This window comes from Dendrobates tinctorius, unplaced genomic scaffold (genome assembly GCF_039654945.1).
Source record: "Dendrobates tinctorius isolate UK_male_01 unplaced genomic scaffold, ASM3965494v1 ptg000027l, whole genome shotgun sequence".
Lineage (NCBI taxonomy): Eukaryota > Metazoa > Chordata > Amphibia > Anura > Dendrobatidae > Dendrobates > Dendrobates tinctorius.
In genome coordinates this window covers 18,241,102-18,259,887 of record NW_027361695.1, presented here as the reverse complement: position 1 = coordinate 18,259,887, position 18,786 = coordinate 18,241,102, and the positions used below count along the sequence as shown (strand labels likewise).

Genomic DNA, 18,786 nt, shown 5'->3' with positions numbered 1-18,786 from the left:
TGTACATTACAAGTAATTTAAAGGGGTTGTTCAGGTTAAGAAAAATATGTCCGTTCTTTTTTTTTAATACACTTTTCATGTGTCTGGCTTAATGACAGGGAATGGAGCTGAGTTGCTTCTAGGAGAAAACAGCCATATTTTTCTTATCTTTTAAAGCCCAGCATAAACTTGTTCTGTTAGAGCAATGAGGCAGCCACTAAGCCAGGGACGGTAACGCCTGTGGTGATGGACAAAGCACAAATAGGTGGAAGCGCCAGATTTCGGTTACAAGGTCAGGTCCTACACAGTTTGGGGGTCCCCACAGTCCCTCACTCAGTATAGGAGCCCCCCACGTAGTATAGGACCCCTGAGTATAAGAGTCCCTACACAGTATGGGGGCCCCCACAGTCCCGCACTCATAGGAGCCCCCACTTAGTATAGGACCCCTTACTTAGTATAAGAGTCCCTACACAGTATGGGGGCCCCCACAGTCCCTCACTCAGTATAGAATCCCCCCACTTAGTATAGGACCCCTTACTCAGTATGAGTCCCTACACAGTATGGGAGCCCCCACAGCCCCTCACTCAGTATAGGAGCCCCCCACTTAGTATAGGACCCCTTACTTAGAATAAGAGTCCCTACACAGTATTAGGGCCCCCACAGTCCCTCACTCAGTATAGGAGCCCCCCATTTAGCATAGGACCCCTTAGTATATGAGTCCCTACACAGTATGGGGGACCCCACAGCCCCTCACTCAGTATAGGAGCCCCCCACTTAGTATAGGACCCCTTACTTAGTATAAGAGTCCCTACACAGTATGGGGGCCCCCACAGTCCCTCACTCAGTATAGGAGCCCCCCACTTAGTATAGGACCCCTTACTTAGTATACGAGTCCCTACAGAGTATGGGGCCCCCACAGCCCCTCACTCAGTATAGGAGCCCCCCACTTAGTATAGGACCCCTTATTGAGTATAAGAGAACCTACACAGTATGGGGGCCCCCACAGCCCCTCACTCAGTATAGGAGCCCCCCACTTAGTATAGGACCCCTTACTGAGTATAACAGTCCCTACACAGTATGGGGGCCCCACAGCCCCTCACTCAGTATAGGAGCCCCCCACTTAGTATAGGACCCCTTACTGAGTATAACAGTCCCTACACAGTATGGGGGCCCCCACAGCCCCTCACTCAGTATAGGAGCCCCCCACTTAGTATAGGACCCCTTACTCAGTATGAGTCCCTACACAGTATGGGGGCCCTCACAGTCCCTCACTCAGTATAATGGCCCCCATCTCTACACATTATATATGACAGCACAGGATATATTCAGATTTTCAGGCAATATTTAGACGTATCGGGAGTTATCAGAGCTGTAATCAGCTGGTGTTCCTGAGCAGCGCTGCAGATCATCTTTGCAGTTTTCTAGCAGATTTAGCCCTTGTCGTGCTGCGCGGAGAAGCGAGGAGTCCGGCATCTTCAGCCTCCTCTAATTCCTCTCCTGTAATCCACCTGATTGTGTTACCAAACATAGCTCAGCCACGTGACGGGGGGCAGGAGAAGGTCTCCGACTGTCCCATGATCCGGTATTTATAGGTCAGCGGCAAAGTCCCTGTTCATGTCTGCATCAAAACAAAACCAATGCTGGGGAATGGAGCCGGCACGGAAAGAAGAGAAACTTTCTGCCCTGTAAAGATCGGATCGGCGAAGGCGGATGAAGAATTCCCCAGATCTGCTGGATACAGAGAGGCAAGGTAAGATGTCAGAGCCGTATCGGGGGGCTTATAGGAGATGTAGGGGGCTATGGCCATGATGCAAATGTCACGGACATACAACACGATATAAGTCCCAGTGACCAGTGCGAAAAATGGAGTTGTCTATATATGACTGATTAACGTGGCGCTATGTCTGCACTGCAATGGTTAATTATAGACCTGTTAATATGGAATATCGGCTTTTATTCTCCTATTATGTGAGATATGTGGCCAAAATCACCATTAGTCACCAGTTAAATCCCTTTCCTCTTCCTCCCCTCTCACCTCCAGTCCTGTACTGATGAATCCCTAGCCATCGTCCAACTTATAACCACTGCAGACAATCACAGGTAATAAATAATATATCGCGTGACTGCTAAGGACATGGATTGGCTGCATCGTTCACGTAAAGAATGATGAATCTGGGTCACCGGACTGGCAGCAGATGGGGGTTTAATAAGTGAGAATTGGTTGTTTCCTTATCTTATAAATCGTTTCATTCCCTTATCCCGCTTTCTTAAAATCCTGGACATCCAAACCTTTCCATGTACCTACATCATTTTATATAATCATGCACAAGCATTTGTTTATGTAGGATATGAAAAGTGTGCATGTGTAAGATATAAAGACATTATTTCTAAATCAATTTGTGCATCGATTGTTGTTTTCCGATCCCTAAATTCATTAAATGATACATTTCTCCTTTCCTGCAGCCTCCACTAGGGGGAGCTCTTACTGCATACTGTTTATATAGTGAACATTATAAACAGCATGCATCAAGCTCCCCCTAGTGGTGGCAAAATTTTATGATTTAAAGTGAACATATCTCCAGAAAATGACATATTATTATTTCACATCAAGGGCAAAAAGAAAAAGAAAAAAGTCTTCTAAAATCTGTTATAATAAAGTAAGTCACTAAGATATCATTTCAAACCACAAGAAAAAGGAGTACTTTAACCACCAAAGAAGTTAATAAGAAATAACAATTTTATTACACTGATAGTTACAACAATCAATACCACATGCAATATAAATAGACACAAAGGAGGAGACCTAGGTAAACTCTCAGCGGGGGGATAACAGGCACATAGTATGGCTTGGGTAAACAGGGAAAGTGTCAGTATAGAAATGTTAAATTAAGGTGCACACAATCAACATCTCCACATTTCTGACAAAAGTCTATCCCATCAAGCACCATAACAATAGTCAGCATATACTGCTACCACTAAAACATGCTTACCCATAATTAGCCAGGACAACACAGTGATCCTCCCGCACCCTGACGCGCGTTTCGCGTGGAAGGCGGTCTCAAAGGGGATATAAGCAAGTTCTCCAATGCTATGAACCACCATAGACAAAGGGAGCCAGCAATATTGAACATTTTAGACATTTTGCATAATATTATAGCATCTAGTAATATAGAGGGACAGATCGGATCATTTCTTGTTTCTCCTCCCCTATAACCAGTGTGAAATCATGGATGTGTCTACGTTCAGTGATGATCTGGATGATGATATCGCGGCTCAGTATGTTATACATCAAAGCCTTCGAGAGGTTTACAAGAAGGATTCCATGGTGGAAGCCGCTGAGACCTGCAGGTACGGTGTCATTCTTTCTGCATTATTTTAAGATCTGCTTCAACAAAGATGAGTTGCAAAATAATAATCCTAGATGGCGCTGTGAATTTTTCATTAATAATATGGATTTTATTTTCTTTCTTTCTCAGCTCCTACTCCATGAGTTCTGCACATGACAAGATAGTAGCGGCTATTCGGGTCGGTACGTATCAATGCACAAGAGGTTGTACTGTATCATAATCCCAAAATAAATAGTGTTCTCATATTCCGAGCAGTCGGGTCATACAGAGAAATTTATATATAAATGTACTTTGGAAAAAAATTAAAAATTCCCAGGGTATTCCCATAATAAAATGTAAGATCACAAGTGTAACCCTATAGTACACGCTCAGCCTCCCGTCCACATAAAAATATGAGACGTTCCCAATTGGCAGACTAAAATTACCGTGAACCTTTAACAACTGACCAACTTTTTTTCTTGGCTTCTAAGTCTACGATCACACATTCTGTATTTTTCTACAACCATCTGCATCGATAGAAGTGAAATACAATCATGGCCGAAAGTGTTGGCACCCTTAAAATTGTTCTAGAAAATAAAGTATTGCTCCCAGAAAATTATTGCCATTACACATTTTGTCATACACATATTTATTTCTTTTGTGCGTACTGGAACAACACAAAAAAAAAATGGCAAATTGGACATAATTTCACACAAAATTCCAAAAACTGTCCGGACAAAATTGTTGGCATCTATCCAAAATTGTGGGTAAACCACTTCGTTTCAAGCGTGTGATGCTCGTTCAAACTCACCTGTGACAAGTAACAGGTGTGGGCAATACAAAAATCATACTGAAACCAAATAAAAAGGGGAGAAGTTGTCTCAATCTTTGCATTGTGTGTCTGTGTGTGCCGCACTAAGCATAGAGAACAGAAAGAGGAGAAGAGAACTGTCTGAGGACTTGAGAACCAAAATTGTTGAAAAATATCAACAATCTCCAGGATACAAGTCCATCTATAGAGATGTTGATGTTACTTTGTCCATGGTGCACAACAAAATTGTGAAGTTTACAACCCATTGTTGTTAATCTCCCTGAACGTGGACGGCAGAGAAAAATTAATGAAAGGTTGCAACGCCGGATAGTCTGGATGGTGGATAAGCAGTTCCAATCATGTTCCAAAGAAATTCAAACTGTCCTGAAAGCACATGATGCATCAGTGTCAGCGCAAACTATCTGTTAACAATGAAAGGAAACGCTATGGCAAGAGTTCTAGGAGGACCCCATTGCTGACCCAGAGACATAAAAAGCTAGACTAAAGTTTGCCAAAATGTATGTAAGTAAGCCAAAATCCTTCTTGGACAGTGTCTTGTGGATAGATGAGATAAAAATAGAGCTTTTTGGTAAAGCACATCATTATACTTTTTACTGAAAATGAAATGAGGCCTAAAAAGAAAATAACACAATACCTACAGTCAAATAAGGTGGCAGTTCAAATATGTTTTGGAGCTGTTTTGCTGCCTCTGGCACTGGGTGCCTTGACTGTGTGCAAGGCATTATGAAATCTGAAGATTACCAAAGAATTTTAGGTCGTAATGCAGTGCCCAGTGTCAAAAAGTGCGGTTTGCGTCTAAGGTCACGGGTCTTCCAGCAGGACAATGACCCGAAACATACTTCAAGAAGCACCCAGAAATGGATGGAAACAAAGTGCTGGAGAGTTCTGAAGTGACCAGCAATGAGTCCACATCTAAACCCCATTGAATCCCTGTGGAGAGATCTTAAAATTGCGGTTGGCAGAAGTTGCCTTCAATATGAGAGACCTGGCGCAGTTTGCAAAAGACGAGTGGTCCAAAGCTCCATTTGTGAGGTGTAAGAAGCTTGTTGATGGTTACAGGAAGCGACTGATTGCAGTTATTTATTCCAAAGAGTGTGCAACCAAATATTAAGTTGAGGGTGCCAACAATTTTGTCCACTCCATTTTTGTTTTTTCTGTGTGAAATTATGTCCAATTTCCCATTTTTTCCTCCGTTTTTGTGTTATTTCAATACATACAAGGGAAATCAACATGTATATAATAAAATATATGTAATTGCAATAATTTTCTGTGATTAATACTTCATTTTCTGGAACAGTTTCGGTCATGACTGTAGATAAGATCCTAATAAATTTCATCTGCATGTTGCTAAAAATCATCAGTGAAAATTTACATGGGGCACGGATTTTGAAATCTGCGGAATGTCAATCTTCAGTGTGAAAGAATTGCAGCTATTACCCAAAATCTGAAAATCTGCCGCAACTCCAAAACTGAACCCAAGGTAATAATCAACTCCTCTGGATTTTGCCGCAATATAACCTAGAACAACCAACAAGATCCTCGGGGGAGGAAGTTGCAGTGGTCATTTTTGGGGGTTTGGGAAGAGGGGCTACTGGCAGCAGAGTCACTGAACTCTGTGTATTTGTGACACGGGAGTAGAAGAGGCTTGGTGAGGCGAGTGCACAAATTTATTCTATATTCTCCCAGATTATCGGCATTTGTATATTTTGATGCAGATCTATAGAAAATCCACAGCAAAAATCTGCAAAACTCTCCATCCTCCAATGCTGAGAGGTGCAGCCGGTCCCAGTGGTGGGAGCCACGTTGATCAGACGGAAATACCTTTATTGAGTCGGTATTACTCGATGTACTTGCAGGCGATGAACAAACGTTAGAAAAGTTGTGCGTCCATCAGTCGGCATTTGAGGAGGCCGATGACAGAGGCTGGACTCCACTTCATGAGGCCGCGGCTCAGAGAGATAAAACCATCCTGGAAACGACATTCAAATGTGAGGAACTTGGGCGAACCTACAATTTACAAAAACAGCCGATCATTTGTAAGGCCACGTTCACACGTTCGGGCAATCCCCCTGCATGTGTTGCGGCTGTCGAACAGCCGCGGGACTCAAACATATTATTTGACACTCGGTTAGCACCCGAGCATGCTCAGATAACACCTAATCCGAGCACGTTCGCTCCTCACTGCTCCTGACCAATACTGAACGTGTGAACATGGCCTTAATATTAGGACAAAATGAGAAAAATTGGCAGTCAAGCTCAGACAGGTTCGGTCTATATTACATTTACCCAATTTTATTCCCTCAGCTTCCAGCTATAGGGTTTGGGAGCAGGAGACCCTGAAAGGTGAAACCCCCCTGTTTGTTGCCGTTGATCACAGCAGACTGGACAATGTCTCCTTTCTCCTGGCAAATAACTGTGACCCGGACGCCAAAAATGACACGGAAGATTCTCCGCTTGTTATAGGTAATTAAAGAGGTTTTCCTGGCTGCACTTTGTTAAAAAAAACAAAAAACTTTAACTTTCACCACCCTCCCCAGGTCCACGGTTGAATCTCCTAGCTTGTTGTTTGCAGTGCTGACGTCACATCGAAAGCACTGCGGCCAGTCAGTGAGCTCAGCAGATCTGCCGATGTAGATCACTGACTGGCTGCAGCACTGACAACATGGCGTCAGCGCTGCAGACAATAACAAAGACTGGAAGTAGCGGCAGAGATTGAGTGTTGGACCTGTGACGGGTGAATATAGGACTTCTTAATTTTTTTAAATGCAGCTGGAGGACGGGGGGGGGTTTCAAAATGTGTACCGAGGCTACGACATAAGAAAAAATAAAATAATTGCAAGGGCCATAACAATTAGTTCTGCTCAGCCTGAACGTGCCGTGGGCCGAGCGCTCGGCACATACTAATTATTCCTTATTTTCTCCTGTCTTTTCAGCGATACGTCATGGATCTTACGATATAGCATCGCTCCTACTGCGCCATAATGCAAGCGCAAATTTAGCCTGTACTGATAACAGGATTGCTCTCCACGAGGCGGCGAGGCTGGGGCGCAAGGACATTACAGGACTACTACTCCGGTCAGGAGCTGACCCCGACTTCACCAGCAACTTTGGGTTTACGCCTCTGGCTCTGGCCGCGCAGAACGGACACACAGATGTGATGGAGCTGCTCATTCAAAAAGGTATCTGGTTTTATCCTCCTCATATTAGGAATCAAATTTGGCTTGAATTTTTTGGGGAATTTGCTGAACCTGAAAAATGTGAAAATTTGTGCAAACGACAAAAATTGGCCGTCACCATTTTCCACATAGCTGTTAATCAGGAGGAACAATCGTAGCCACGTACCCCGGTAACACTGACCTGTGAGGGGGCAGTATGCAGATGGTGTCTGCACATTTGGCATCCAGGCTCCTTGCCAGGTCATGAGGTTATGTAAGACTTGGCACACGGTATGAAGTGGGCGCAGGTCTGTAAGTGGGTATCGCGCTTTGCCCAATAAATCAGAGCGGGTAATGACGTGATATAGATAGCCCACCTGGTTTAACCTGGGGTGACCCTGGCCTATTTTAGGGTAACCCAACTGTTGATACAAGCTAGACCAGGTTCAGACAGTAAATCGGGCCAGTCATAACCACAACTTGCAGACGTGGCCAGGTCCTTGTGCTCATCCGCATGGCAGACAGGTGCTGGAGGGGCCTTAAATTTTGGCCCGTAGTCCGTTTTACATAGCCCCGGTACTGACACCGGACTATCAACCTGTAGACCTGCCGTGTTATTCCATTGAAGGCAAATATTGCTTCCCCCATATATTCCGTCCCGACTTACCAGTCCTTATTCTCGCCCTGTAGGAGCCAGCGTTATGGCACAAGCCTCCGACTCTGCATCTATCCTGTTTGAAGCAGCCGCCGCTGGTAACCCGGACGCTGTATGTCTTCTCCTGGAGTATGGAGCAGACGCCAATATACCAAAACACTCAGGTCACTTACCCATACACAGGGCTGCGTACCGAGGGCATCTCCTGTGAGTACGCATTACTGCTATACTATTCTGCACTATTTTTTTTAATTAAGAAACAGCGCCCCTTGTCTGGTAGGCTGTGTTTGGGATTGCGGTTCAACCCTATTCAAGTAACTGCATAAGGGCGCTGTGTCTGGAAATTAAATGATACCAGTTACCCACTCTAGGGAAATCTGCCACTTACCCTCAGGAGATAAGAAAACATATAGCTGTCCGACACTGGTCGTATTGTCCTGTATATGAAGCAGATAACATGGATTAGTCAGCCTGCAGAACATGTCTGTCATTTACAGGAAGAAGTGCTGACAAGTGGAGCTGTGCAGTAATAATCATTCTCCTCGACCAATGTTATAATCCATTAGTGTTAGCGCCCAATTAAAATAGCTGCTAGACGACAGGGTCAGCATCACCCAAACATTAAATGCATTAATGCTGAGTTATCTTAAAGTGCTTTGCTTGTAGCATTAGTTAAAATGATCCCACTGATGCCCTTCAAAAAGCTCATCAGACCCTCATTAGCGATCAGGCCACTCTGGGACATTTAGGGTGTGTGCACACGCTGCGGATTCTGCTGCGGATCCGCAGCTGATTTGGCCGCTGCGCGGTGTACAGTACCATTATTCCCTATGGGAAATGGAAACCGCTGTGCAGACGCTGCGGAATTTTCCGTGCGGATTATCTGCGGTTTCTAAACCGCAGAAAGAATTAACATGTCAATTCTTTCTGTGGATTCCGCAGCGGTTTCCTATCTCCACCATTGTGGAGATGGTGAAACTGCAGGGCCAAACCGCAGGATAATCCGCAGATAAACCGCAGGTCTTTGACCTGCAGATTTATCTGCGGATTTTGCAAAATCCGCAGCAGATTCTGCAGCTAGAGTTGAGCGACTTTGGTCGGATCTGGTTTCATGAAACAAAATTTGTTTCAGATGAAACTGGTCCAACTAGGGCAAAAAAAGTCGGAGTTTTGCCCGAAACCCGACCCCAATGCAAGTCAATGGGGATTAAGGCTGTGTGCCCACGTAGCGATTTTTAAGCAGTTTTGCCGCGATTTTCGGCGCAAAAACGTTTAAAAATCGTGTACAGAACGCCCCCCATGCATTCCTATGGCATTCCGCACATGCTGTGCTAATGCTGCGCTTTTTTCCGCGGCGGAATCGCATCGCGGAAAAAAATCGCAGCATGCTCATTCTTTTGTGCGGAATCGCAAAGAATTGCCGCGATTCCGCACCCAAAGGAATGCATGAGAATCGCTTACTTCCCGCATGTGGCTATGGCCACCATGCGGGAAGTTAAGCGTTTCATGTGCGGTTGGTACCCACGGTGAGGAGGAGAGGAGACTGTCCTCCAGGCCCTGGGCACCATACCCCTGTAAAAAAAAGAATAAAAAATCGGGGTATATTTACCTTCCGACGTCCCGCGCTGCCTTCCCGGCCTAAGCGTTCCCAGTAATGCCTTGCGGCACGGTCCAGTGATGACGTGGTCTCGCGAGATCGCTATAGCAACGCGAGACTACGTCATCACAGGTCTCGCAAGGCATCGCTGGGAACGCTGAGGCCCGGGAATGCAGCGCGCGACGCCGGAAGGTAAATATACCCCGATTTTTTATTTTTTTTAGCATTTTAACATCCTATCTTTTACTATTGACGCCTGGTCACACTTGTCAAACACTATGTTTGACGAGTGTGACCAACCTGTCAATCACTTTCCAAGCGATGCTTCAAATCGCTTGGAAAGTGCTTGAATATCGCACGCGAAAATCGCGGCAAAATCACGATCATAATCGCGGTGAAATCGCGCCGAAAAAAATGTGCGATTTCTGGGAAGGAGTCCGGTTTTTGGTGTGCGTTTTAACACGCACCGTGGGCACATAGCCTAAAAGATGAATGTCATCCGCTCAATGCCGACTTTTATTCCCCATTGACTTGCATTGGGGTCGGGTTTCGGACGAAACTCTGACTTTTTTTTGCCCTAGTCGGACCAGTTTCATCTGAAACAAATTTTGTTTCATGAAACCCGATCCGACCAAAGTCACTCAACTCTAGTAATGACTTCTAATTCACCGTTACCACCAGTGAATTTTTTAGTTTTTAGTGATTTTGTGGAAAGGACAGAACCTGGGGGCTGGTCCACTGATGACCAGTGGTCCCTTACCTGCCTCTTTCCACACCGATCCTTTCCTTTTGCTATAAAAAGCCCATGGGAGGTTGATTTTTTGAACTTGACTACTGTTTTCACACCAAGGAAAGGAAAGTGTCATTCTACAAGATACATATAGGGACGTACATAGGTGTCCAGGGGCCCTAAATCAATGGTCCTCTTTGGACCACCCTCAAAAGTCCCCATATTACATGATACAAGAGGATCCCGGGACCCTCTATGTAATCCCTTAGATGATATGGTCAATTTTCACCGTGGCATTTAAGGTGTAATAAGCCAACTCCAATCGCACCAGTTATCAACAGGTGTCCGTTGTGTAAAATAGCTGACACCTGCCAGGTATGGGGTAAGCTTAGCGAGAGTGCCCGCTCCACACATCTCCTCCTGACTCAAGCTATGTATTTTTTTGCGCTAATGAACAGCACAGACCTGAAATAAGCTCATCTGGAGGCCAATTTCACACGTCCAACATTCACGGTCTGAGTATGGACAGCAATATTTGGGACGCTGCCGATCTCCTCAGCCTCATAGACCATACACTCATGCCACTTCCGATCACGGGACCCACATTGAATCCGTGCATGGCGGTCCATACTTCCACCGTGAATGTCAGATGTGACAATATGTTCTCCTGATGTTTGAGGACTGCAGAGATTCATATCTGGGCATTGTCTCGGATAGTTCTGGGGTGGCGGTACCGATCCCATACGTGCATGTCCCCTGTTACTAAAGTTTTCCGTCTGTCATGTCCAGGGCTTTACGGAAGCTGATTCCAGTTACCGACATTACCGCGATCAGAAGAAGCGGCATCAGTCCGGTTCACTCCGCCGCGGCAGGCGGACACCCCGAGTGCCTGGATCTTCTCCTCCGATCTGGTTTTGATGTCAATTTTATGCTGGCCCAAAGGGTTCGCAAAGGTTACGATGATGAGAGGAAGTCGGCCTTGTACTTTGCCGTTAGCAATAGTGATATTTCTTCAGCTAAGCTTCTCCTAGACGCTGGGGCTCTCCCCAACCAAGACCCCATTAACTGCTTACAGGTGGCACTAAGAATGGGCAATTACGAACTGGTGAACTTACTGCTTCGCCACGGGGCCAACGTCAACTACGTGTGCAGAGTTAACCCTTTGCACTTCCCGTCGGCCCTGCAGTACGCGCTCAAGGATGAAGTCATGCTACGGATGTTACTGAACTATGGATACGACGTCTACAAGTGTTTCGAGTGTCCGCATGGAAATAATATACATTCTATACTCGGCTATGAAGGATGGACTTCTACAGTTATCAAAGATACCATGGTATTTATTACATTCATCTGGTTATCTGAGATATCTGCAGCGTGACATTAAGGCCGGGGCTACACGGCCACATTGGTCGCATGGTCAAAGGTTGCTGTACGCCGCTTCTCCATCGCAGCATCGCGCAAGTGAATGGGATTATATTGCGACCCGAAAGGTACCGGGACAAAAAATTGGATTTTTTGTGACTTGTTTGTTGCAGTCGTGGTACCTTGCATGTCACAGTGCAGCCCGGCTCACTTACACTATGCTGCCATGTAGCAAACTTTGGCCAAGTGACCCGTGTCACATTCTCTATAGCCGTGTAGCCCCTGCCTTATGAGTGCCAAAATAGGAATGGTCTCCAGCCTTTACTTGAAACTTTCCTGTACAGACATGAAAAAAGGGCGCTAGTGGTCATTCCACAATTGTATGTTCTGCTCCAAAAATCCGTATCAAAATACTCTTTGCATATTCTTCCAATTCATTCCAATGGGAAAACACTTCTAAAGTACACACGGAAAAAGAAACAATGTTTTTCTGCTTGGAAAAACATTAAAAAATATAAATCCAAATTCAACTTCTGAATGAATTGAAGCAGAAAAAAAAAGCTACCAAAAATGTGGGAGTTTTTTCTATGTAGATTCTTGGGCCTGAAAAATCCACATAAAGAAAACTCCTTTGTATTTGGGGTATGAGAGGTAAGTAAAGTTCAAGCTTCATACTACAGTTACATTCATCTTAAGTTCTTAAGTTTTTCTTTTTCTACCAAATCCAAAATGTTCTTCCTAAATACAATGCTAAATAAATAAAATTTTAGAGATTGTCGGGTGACATCCAATACGAAAACCACCTGCTAAGGTGATTTACATGAAATAAATGCCTTTTGATTTATGAATAGATTGCAAAAAAAAAAAGATCTCTAAAGACCTGATGAGACAGGTGTACTTACTCAAACTTCAATTCAGAAAGGACAGCTGGATAATCCTTTGCGCTTCCCTGCCTTATATAATATACTCGCCTTAATATTATCAGGATCCAACGGCCGTTCTGATTTGGAATTTTCTAAGTAAGCGCCCCAGCCTCATCAGGTTTAATAACCTTTGTAGCTCAGATTGTTAAATCTGGTAACAGATCCTCGTGAAATAGAGAGGTAGAGACCCTGTAAATAATTCGAACTCACAATGTCACACACAACTTTTTCCATCCAATTGCTGCTCACGACGGCAGTTACCATTGGGCGCCATTGATCATGAACCACAAGTATATTTCACCAATTCTCCTCCATATCTGTCGCTTTCTCAGTTTTGTGAGGTCATCACTCTGACGTGGCTCCGGCACCTCTCTGGGAACGTCGTTCGGGTCATGCTGGACTACGTTGACCACGTGGACATTTGCTCTAAGCTCAGAGACACACTGATCAAGCAGAAGCTCTGGCCTGAAATTCACTCCATTGCAAGTGAGTAGCTGATGGTCTTCGGTGAGCTCTACATTCATTGCTGTAGCACACATATATTAAAACTGAGCAGCAAGACCTTTAAAATCCCACACCCTATTACTGTTGACCCACATACCCTTTAAAGGGAGCCTTTTCACCTCTGAAAACACTATTTATCTGGCGGTAAATAATGTCACAATGCTGCCTGGCCGCCTTACTGAACGTGCAGCTACTGGGAGAAAATGAATGTATTTCCTCCCAATAGCCGCCGGCTTTCAGTCATACAGGTGCGCACAGAGCGGCTACAGTCAACGCTTACTATTCTGCAAGCACGACCCAGGACCTTGATTGACAGCTAGACACGCTGCACTGCAAGCTGTCAAAATCTCAGGGCGTGCTTATAGCTGACACTTACAGTTTAGTTTCCCTATGACTGAAAGCCGGCGGCCGGGCAGCATTGCAATGCTATTTACCTGCAGATCAACTGTTTCTACAGGTAAATCGCGTTTTCCGAAGTGACCGGTTCCCTTTAACACTTCCAATTGATAAAATTAGATGTAGAAATCCCAAGAAGAAAGCTCTGTCCCTGAAGTTTCGTAAAGTTCATTACACTCCTTAAAGGCCATGTACACCTTCACACAGATTTTCATTATTATTATTGTTCACTTTGTTTCCTAAATGCAAAGTTAAGAAATTTTCCAAATAGTACTCATTAAAATTTTTCTACCACTTTGCAGCCGCAGACTCTGTACATCCTTTAGCTTAGCGATCTGTAAAAAAAAGATACAAATCATCAGAGCTCTGACTGCTCTCTCCCTTCTCTCAGTGTTAGGGATAGCAAAAGGAAGTGGGTTGTGCATAGATTTCCACACTATAGAGAGAGGAGAAAGTATCTCAGGGAGGGAAGAGAAAACTGCTTTTCGAAAAGGGAGGAAAACACAGAGATGCAAGATAGAAACGGTACTGCTATAGGAGCAGAGAATACAGCAACACCTGGAAACACACAGTACTTACATCCAGCCTATATTACAGAGAGAGGCAATCCCATAAGAAAGGATTCTGAAAGTTGGATCAAGCTGCAAACTTTGTATCAGAGGGTTGAAAACAAAGGAATACATATTGCAGATTGAAATTTAACTAAAGCCATGTACTAACATGCGTAAAAATATCCTCCCCCCATGTCAAAAGTATACATGCCCTTTAAGGTAAAATGTGTTTCTGTTCTGTATGTTTTCCTTACCTTTAATAGTGGCGTCCTGAGCAGCGTCTACCACTCTTCCTCTAAACTGACCTCCATCAAAAGCTACGGGTATCCAATATATAGTCGCTCAGCTCTATATACCTTTCGTTCTAGGCTTTCTGCATTTTTAACGTCCACATTTTTCTACTTTGCCCAAACTTCAAAGCATAGCACTATAAGGGGGTATATTGTGCCAAGAAATCCCCCTTCATAGGAGTAACTAGACCGAATGGGTCCGGTTATCTTCTGAGGGATAGGCACCCAGGAGCACTTGGAACTGCTGGGACCCCTATGGAAAAGGGAACACGATATGTTGTTATGCAGGAACGGAGAAGTAAAGGGGAACATAAACATTTTGGATAGCACGTTTCCCAGTTTTCTTTTTTTTCTTCCCAGCCAATCCGCGCTCCCTGAAGCACTTGTGTCGTCTGAAGATCCGGAGGTGTATGGGGAGGCTTCATCTGCGCTGTCCGGTTTTCATGTCATTTCTGCCACTGCCCAACAGACTCAAAGATTATATCCTGTACAAGGAATACGATCTGTACGGACAAGGGAACTTTGTGCGGAGCTGGTGAGAAGCCACAAGGAGCGGCGGCGCCAGCATCCGGCCCTTCCCTGGATGAACTCTCTACTACTTCATCTTTCATGAACATCCGAAGGTAACTTTCCCTTATTGATGGAAGCAGAGAATCAGTCGGGTCGGTGTTCACTTTTTGAGCTTTTTTTGGACAATCCATTTTACTTTTATCATCAATCAGGTGGTTATTAAACTTGGGGTCCAACTCCTGAGACCCCCCCCCCCGTTGCTTCGGAGAATCTGTGTTTTTAGAATTGTGCATAAAGGTTACCAAACTCTTTGTCGTCTCTATGGAAAAGAATGGTGCAAGAAAAGATATTGGTGGTTCCTCGAATCGGCAGGAGCTTCTCTCCTCCAACTTATTGGGCCTCAGCCTTCCTCTGGAGCATCATGGTCCGACACGAAGGACTTGTGTCTTCTTTTCTATGAAACTGACTTCTAAAATCAGGTTCTATAAGTAATAAACAACAGCGGTCATGGACAGCCCCTTTAAGAGAAAACTACCAACATGGGCTGAAAATAAAAAAAAAAATAAAAATTGTCTTTCTGGTAAACGAATAAATAAAGAACATCGGAGGACGAGGATATCTTGCTGATCATTGCGCACAGTTTCCATATATGTCATTATTGCGTCATGTTAATAAATTGCATTTAATTTATTATTGGATGCTGTCAATATCTGGGAAATTCTTCAGGCCGGGGTCACCGTACAAGCGTATTTTCTCCCATCCAATAGAATAGGGCAGATTATGCTGATCAGAGTGTGATCCAATTATCTCAGATGAGGAGAAGATGGAGGAAAAAAAAACAACTATTTCTCCATTCCGTCAATCTGTGGAAATCAGACCGCACTCAGATGTCATCCGAGTGCAGACCGATGCTTTCCACAGACTTATTGGCTTGCATGGCTGAGTGCGTGCGATCCGAATATCAGATGCAAATCAAGTATGCTGCGATTTTTTTTCTTTGACAGATTCTGTCAAAAACAAAAGTCTGACATTGGCGCAGCCCCATAGTCCAACGTTGATCCCCAGTGCGATCTCGTGTGTTATTAGATCAAATTCGGACTGAAAAAACAGCCATGTGCACGATCCCTTATACTGGAAAATATCCAACTGGGTGCGAGTACAGCTATAGAGCAGGGGTACACAAGGGTCTTAAGTGATGAGCGAGCATGCTCCAAAAAAAGGTGTTACCCGGGCATGTGCGTGCGTAGTCGAGTATTTTTGGCGCGCTCAAGTTGAGCGGGCCAGCTGTATGTCATGAACAGCCGCACGACATGCAACCACGGTGTCTAGAGCATATTTTTCGAGCGCACCAAAATGCTAGATTAGAGCAGTGCAATAAACTCGGTCAAAAAGGAGCGCAAAAAATGGAAAGGGGGAGTTAAAAAGCTTCTCTATTATCCACAACGCGTTTCAACAGAATAATCCGTCTTCATCAGGTGGCAGTACAAATCACAGGGGGAAGGGGAAGTATTTAAAGGAACAATAGCCAATGAGAATGGCTAATAATTAAAAACCACAATCACATTATAAATAAAATAAAAGTTATAAAAACCAAGAAGTATAAACAAAAAATCAAACACAACAATTACAATAGACAATCAATAATATTGTAAAAAAACAATAAAAATGGCAGCGTAGGCGGTTCCTCAGAATGGTTTCTCAATAGTGAGATTTAACCCCTCGGGTGTTAAGGTCCCTAATTTAAAGATCCGGAAACTTTCCCTCCTGACTAGATTCTCATAACGGTGGATGACGTCATCCTTGATATGTTCTGTAATCGTCAATGTCAACGCACCAGGATCCTTATTATGTGTGAGTAAAAAATGCTTGGACAGGCTGTGTAACAAATACCCATTTTTTATATTCTGGCGGTGTTTATTCAATCTATTATGCATTGATTGAATAGTTCTACCAACATATTGCAACCTGCAGTCGCAATCAATTAAATATATAACAAAGTTTGACTGACAGTTGACCCGACTGCTAATTTTAAAAGAAGAACCGGTGGTGTTAGATTTGAATTGTTGCACGCCATTGCAAATGGAAGTGCAACAGAGGCACTTGGGGCCCTACAAGCAAAAGAGCCTGGATTCAGTGGTTCCTGTGCGATTGGTGAGGGTGGCTGCCTCATGTAGGTATTGCTTGGGGCCACAAGGTTGCGGAGTGTACGGTTCTTCCTAAAAATAGTCATGGGTTGTGCCGGTAAGTGTTTCGACAGAATGGGGTCCCCTTTCAAAATGAACCAGTATTTTTTTTTTTTTTGTGTAAATCATGTTTATTGAATTAACAATATTAAAATAAAACATTGCTTTCAACAATATCATGTCTGGTTCTTGAATGAAAAACAAATTGCATATTAATTCCATTGTTGCGTACTTAACACCAATATTATCTTCTAATTGGAATAACAACTATTAATACCATTCAGTCCAGAAAATTGTCATACACAAAACAACCTCTGTGTTGTGTATTCTCATGAAAATTAAAATAGAGGTTTGATGAACATCATTAAAATAACAGGAAAAAAAAAATTAAAAAGAAGTCAGAGGGAAGAAAAGAAAAAGGAAAGAGAGGAAGGAAGAGAGGGGGAGATAAAAAAATAGGGGGAAGTAGAGGTAAGGAGAAAGTTATAAGTAGAGGGTCAAGTAATCCAGACCCCCCCCTCGAGCACTTTTGAGTCCTCTGTCCCATTCGGAGGGGATAATAAGTTGGTGAAGACCATTCTAAGCCAAAGACAAACAGGTCAAACCAAGTGAACAAGATCTAAAGTGTACAGAATATTTCTGATGCTATCCTGTATATGAACCAAGGTCCCGATAGCCAGATATCTAATTCCGGGGTTTCCCTGAATGCTAGCCAGGAGGCCCAAGTGTTAAATAGTCTGTTAGGGTTCCCTGTGGTTTGAATAAGCAAATACTCCATTCTATAAATATCATTGAGTTCTGCAACAAATTCAGAGCGAGAAGGGTATTTCTCTTGCTTCCCAAACCGGGGAATCAGATTCCGAGTAGCCGTGAGAAAGTGCCTGAGGAGATTCTTCTTAAACCTGGAAATCGACCTATCACATAAAGATAAAAGTGCAAGTTCCATTGTAGGTTGAATTTGACATATTGATAGCCTGTTGTAGAGATCAAAAATCGACAACCACAACTTCTTTATAGGCGGGCAGTCCCACCATATGTGAACATATGTTCCTTTATCCTGTAAGCATCTCCAACATGTGTCCGGAATCACCGGAAACATAGAATGCACCATAGAGGGACACCGGTACCACCTTGTTAAAATCTTATAGCTCCTCTCCTGTGATACCGAGTGTAACAACGTTCTAACTGTAAATAGAAGCACGCTGCCCCTCTCCTCTTAGGATAGGGATCTCCCCAAGTCATGCTCCCACTTTGAGAAAAATAATGGGGGGGCGTGGCCTAGCAGCTCAAGCAGAGTGACACGTCTTCCAGGAGCTCCTGACAAATGCAGTAATAATCTACAAGAAGATAAACTTCAAGTAACCACAGATATAATGGGAGGAAGCAGGACACTCACAGCATCATCTGATACAGCTACGAGGCAAAAGGAGGAGGAATAGACCGTCCTAGCTGCTGTTCAGGGGAGCGGTGGGAAGAGGCCTGTGGAGCCCCGGACTGGAGTGGCGGGAGAACACCTTGTCCACAAGCCCAGGACTACAGTGCGGGAATAGCGCAACCCGCTGAGGTACCGAACCACCGAACCGCCCACCCGCGCTGCCTGGAACCGGGCAGAGGTGTCCCACGCTACCGTCACCCTCCCTCCCCCCTACCTGAGAGACCAGTGGGAGCGCACGGAGTGTGAAGCTGCCTGACGTGCTGCGGGTGTCTCTCCCTTACTCCCAGCTTGACCGCCCTGAGGGGAGATGGTGACTGAAGACAGCGATCGGTGCACGCTGGCCTTGGGGGGTAGAGGC

General features: G+C 44.3%; 1 protein-coding gene across 2 annotated transcripts; it reads left to right on the top strand.

Moving 5' to 3' along the window:
- Positions 1 to 115: 115 nt before the first annotated feature.
- ASB14 (ankyrin repeat and SOCS box containing 14) lies at positions 116 to 17,167 on the top strand. 2 transcript variants are annotated; one of them, XM_073569819.1, is made up of 11 exons: positions 116 to 1,729; positions 2,021 to 2,079; positions 3,197 to 3,327; positions 3,456 to 3,508; positions 5,994 to 6,125; positions 6,442 to 6,600; positions 7,071 to 7,316; positions 7,983 to 8,154; positions 11,064 to 11,607; positions 12,892 to 13,045; positions 14,661 to 17,167. In XM_073569819.1, exons 3-11 carry the CDS (start codon positions 3,206 to 3,208, stop codon positions 14,837 to 14,839), a joined length of 1,761 nt encoding a protein of 586 aa, XP_073425920.1. In that variant the 5' UTR covers positions 116 to 1,729; positions 2,021 to 2,079; positions 3,197 to 3,205; the 3' UTR covers positions 14,840 to 17,167. The 2 variants fall into 2 exon arrangements, with proteins under 2 accessions (XP_073425920.1, XP_073425919.1); XM_073569818.1 differs by having other exon boundaries at positions 116 to 2,079.
- Positions 17,168 to 18,786: the final 1,619 nt, after the last annotated feature.

Coding starts and splice junctions, on each gene's coding strand:
- ASB14 (XM_073569819.1), top strand. CDS start 3,206: ATGGATGTGTCTACGTTCAGTGATGATCTGGATGATGATATCGCGGCT. Junction 3,328..3,455: donor GAAGCCGCTGAGACCTGCAG/GTACGGTGTCAT, acceptor TTTCTTTCTCAG/CTCCTACTCCATGAGTTCTG. Junction 6,126..6,441: donor CCTGGAAACGACATTCAAAT/GTGAGGAACTTG, acceptor TTATTCCCTCAG/CTTCCAGCTATAGGGTTTGG.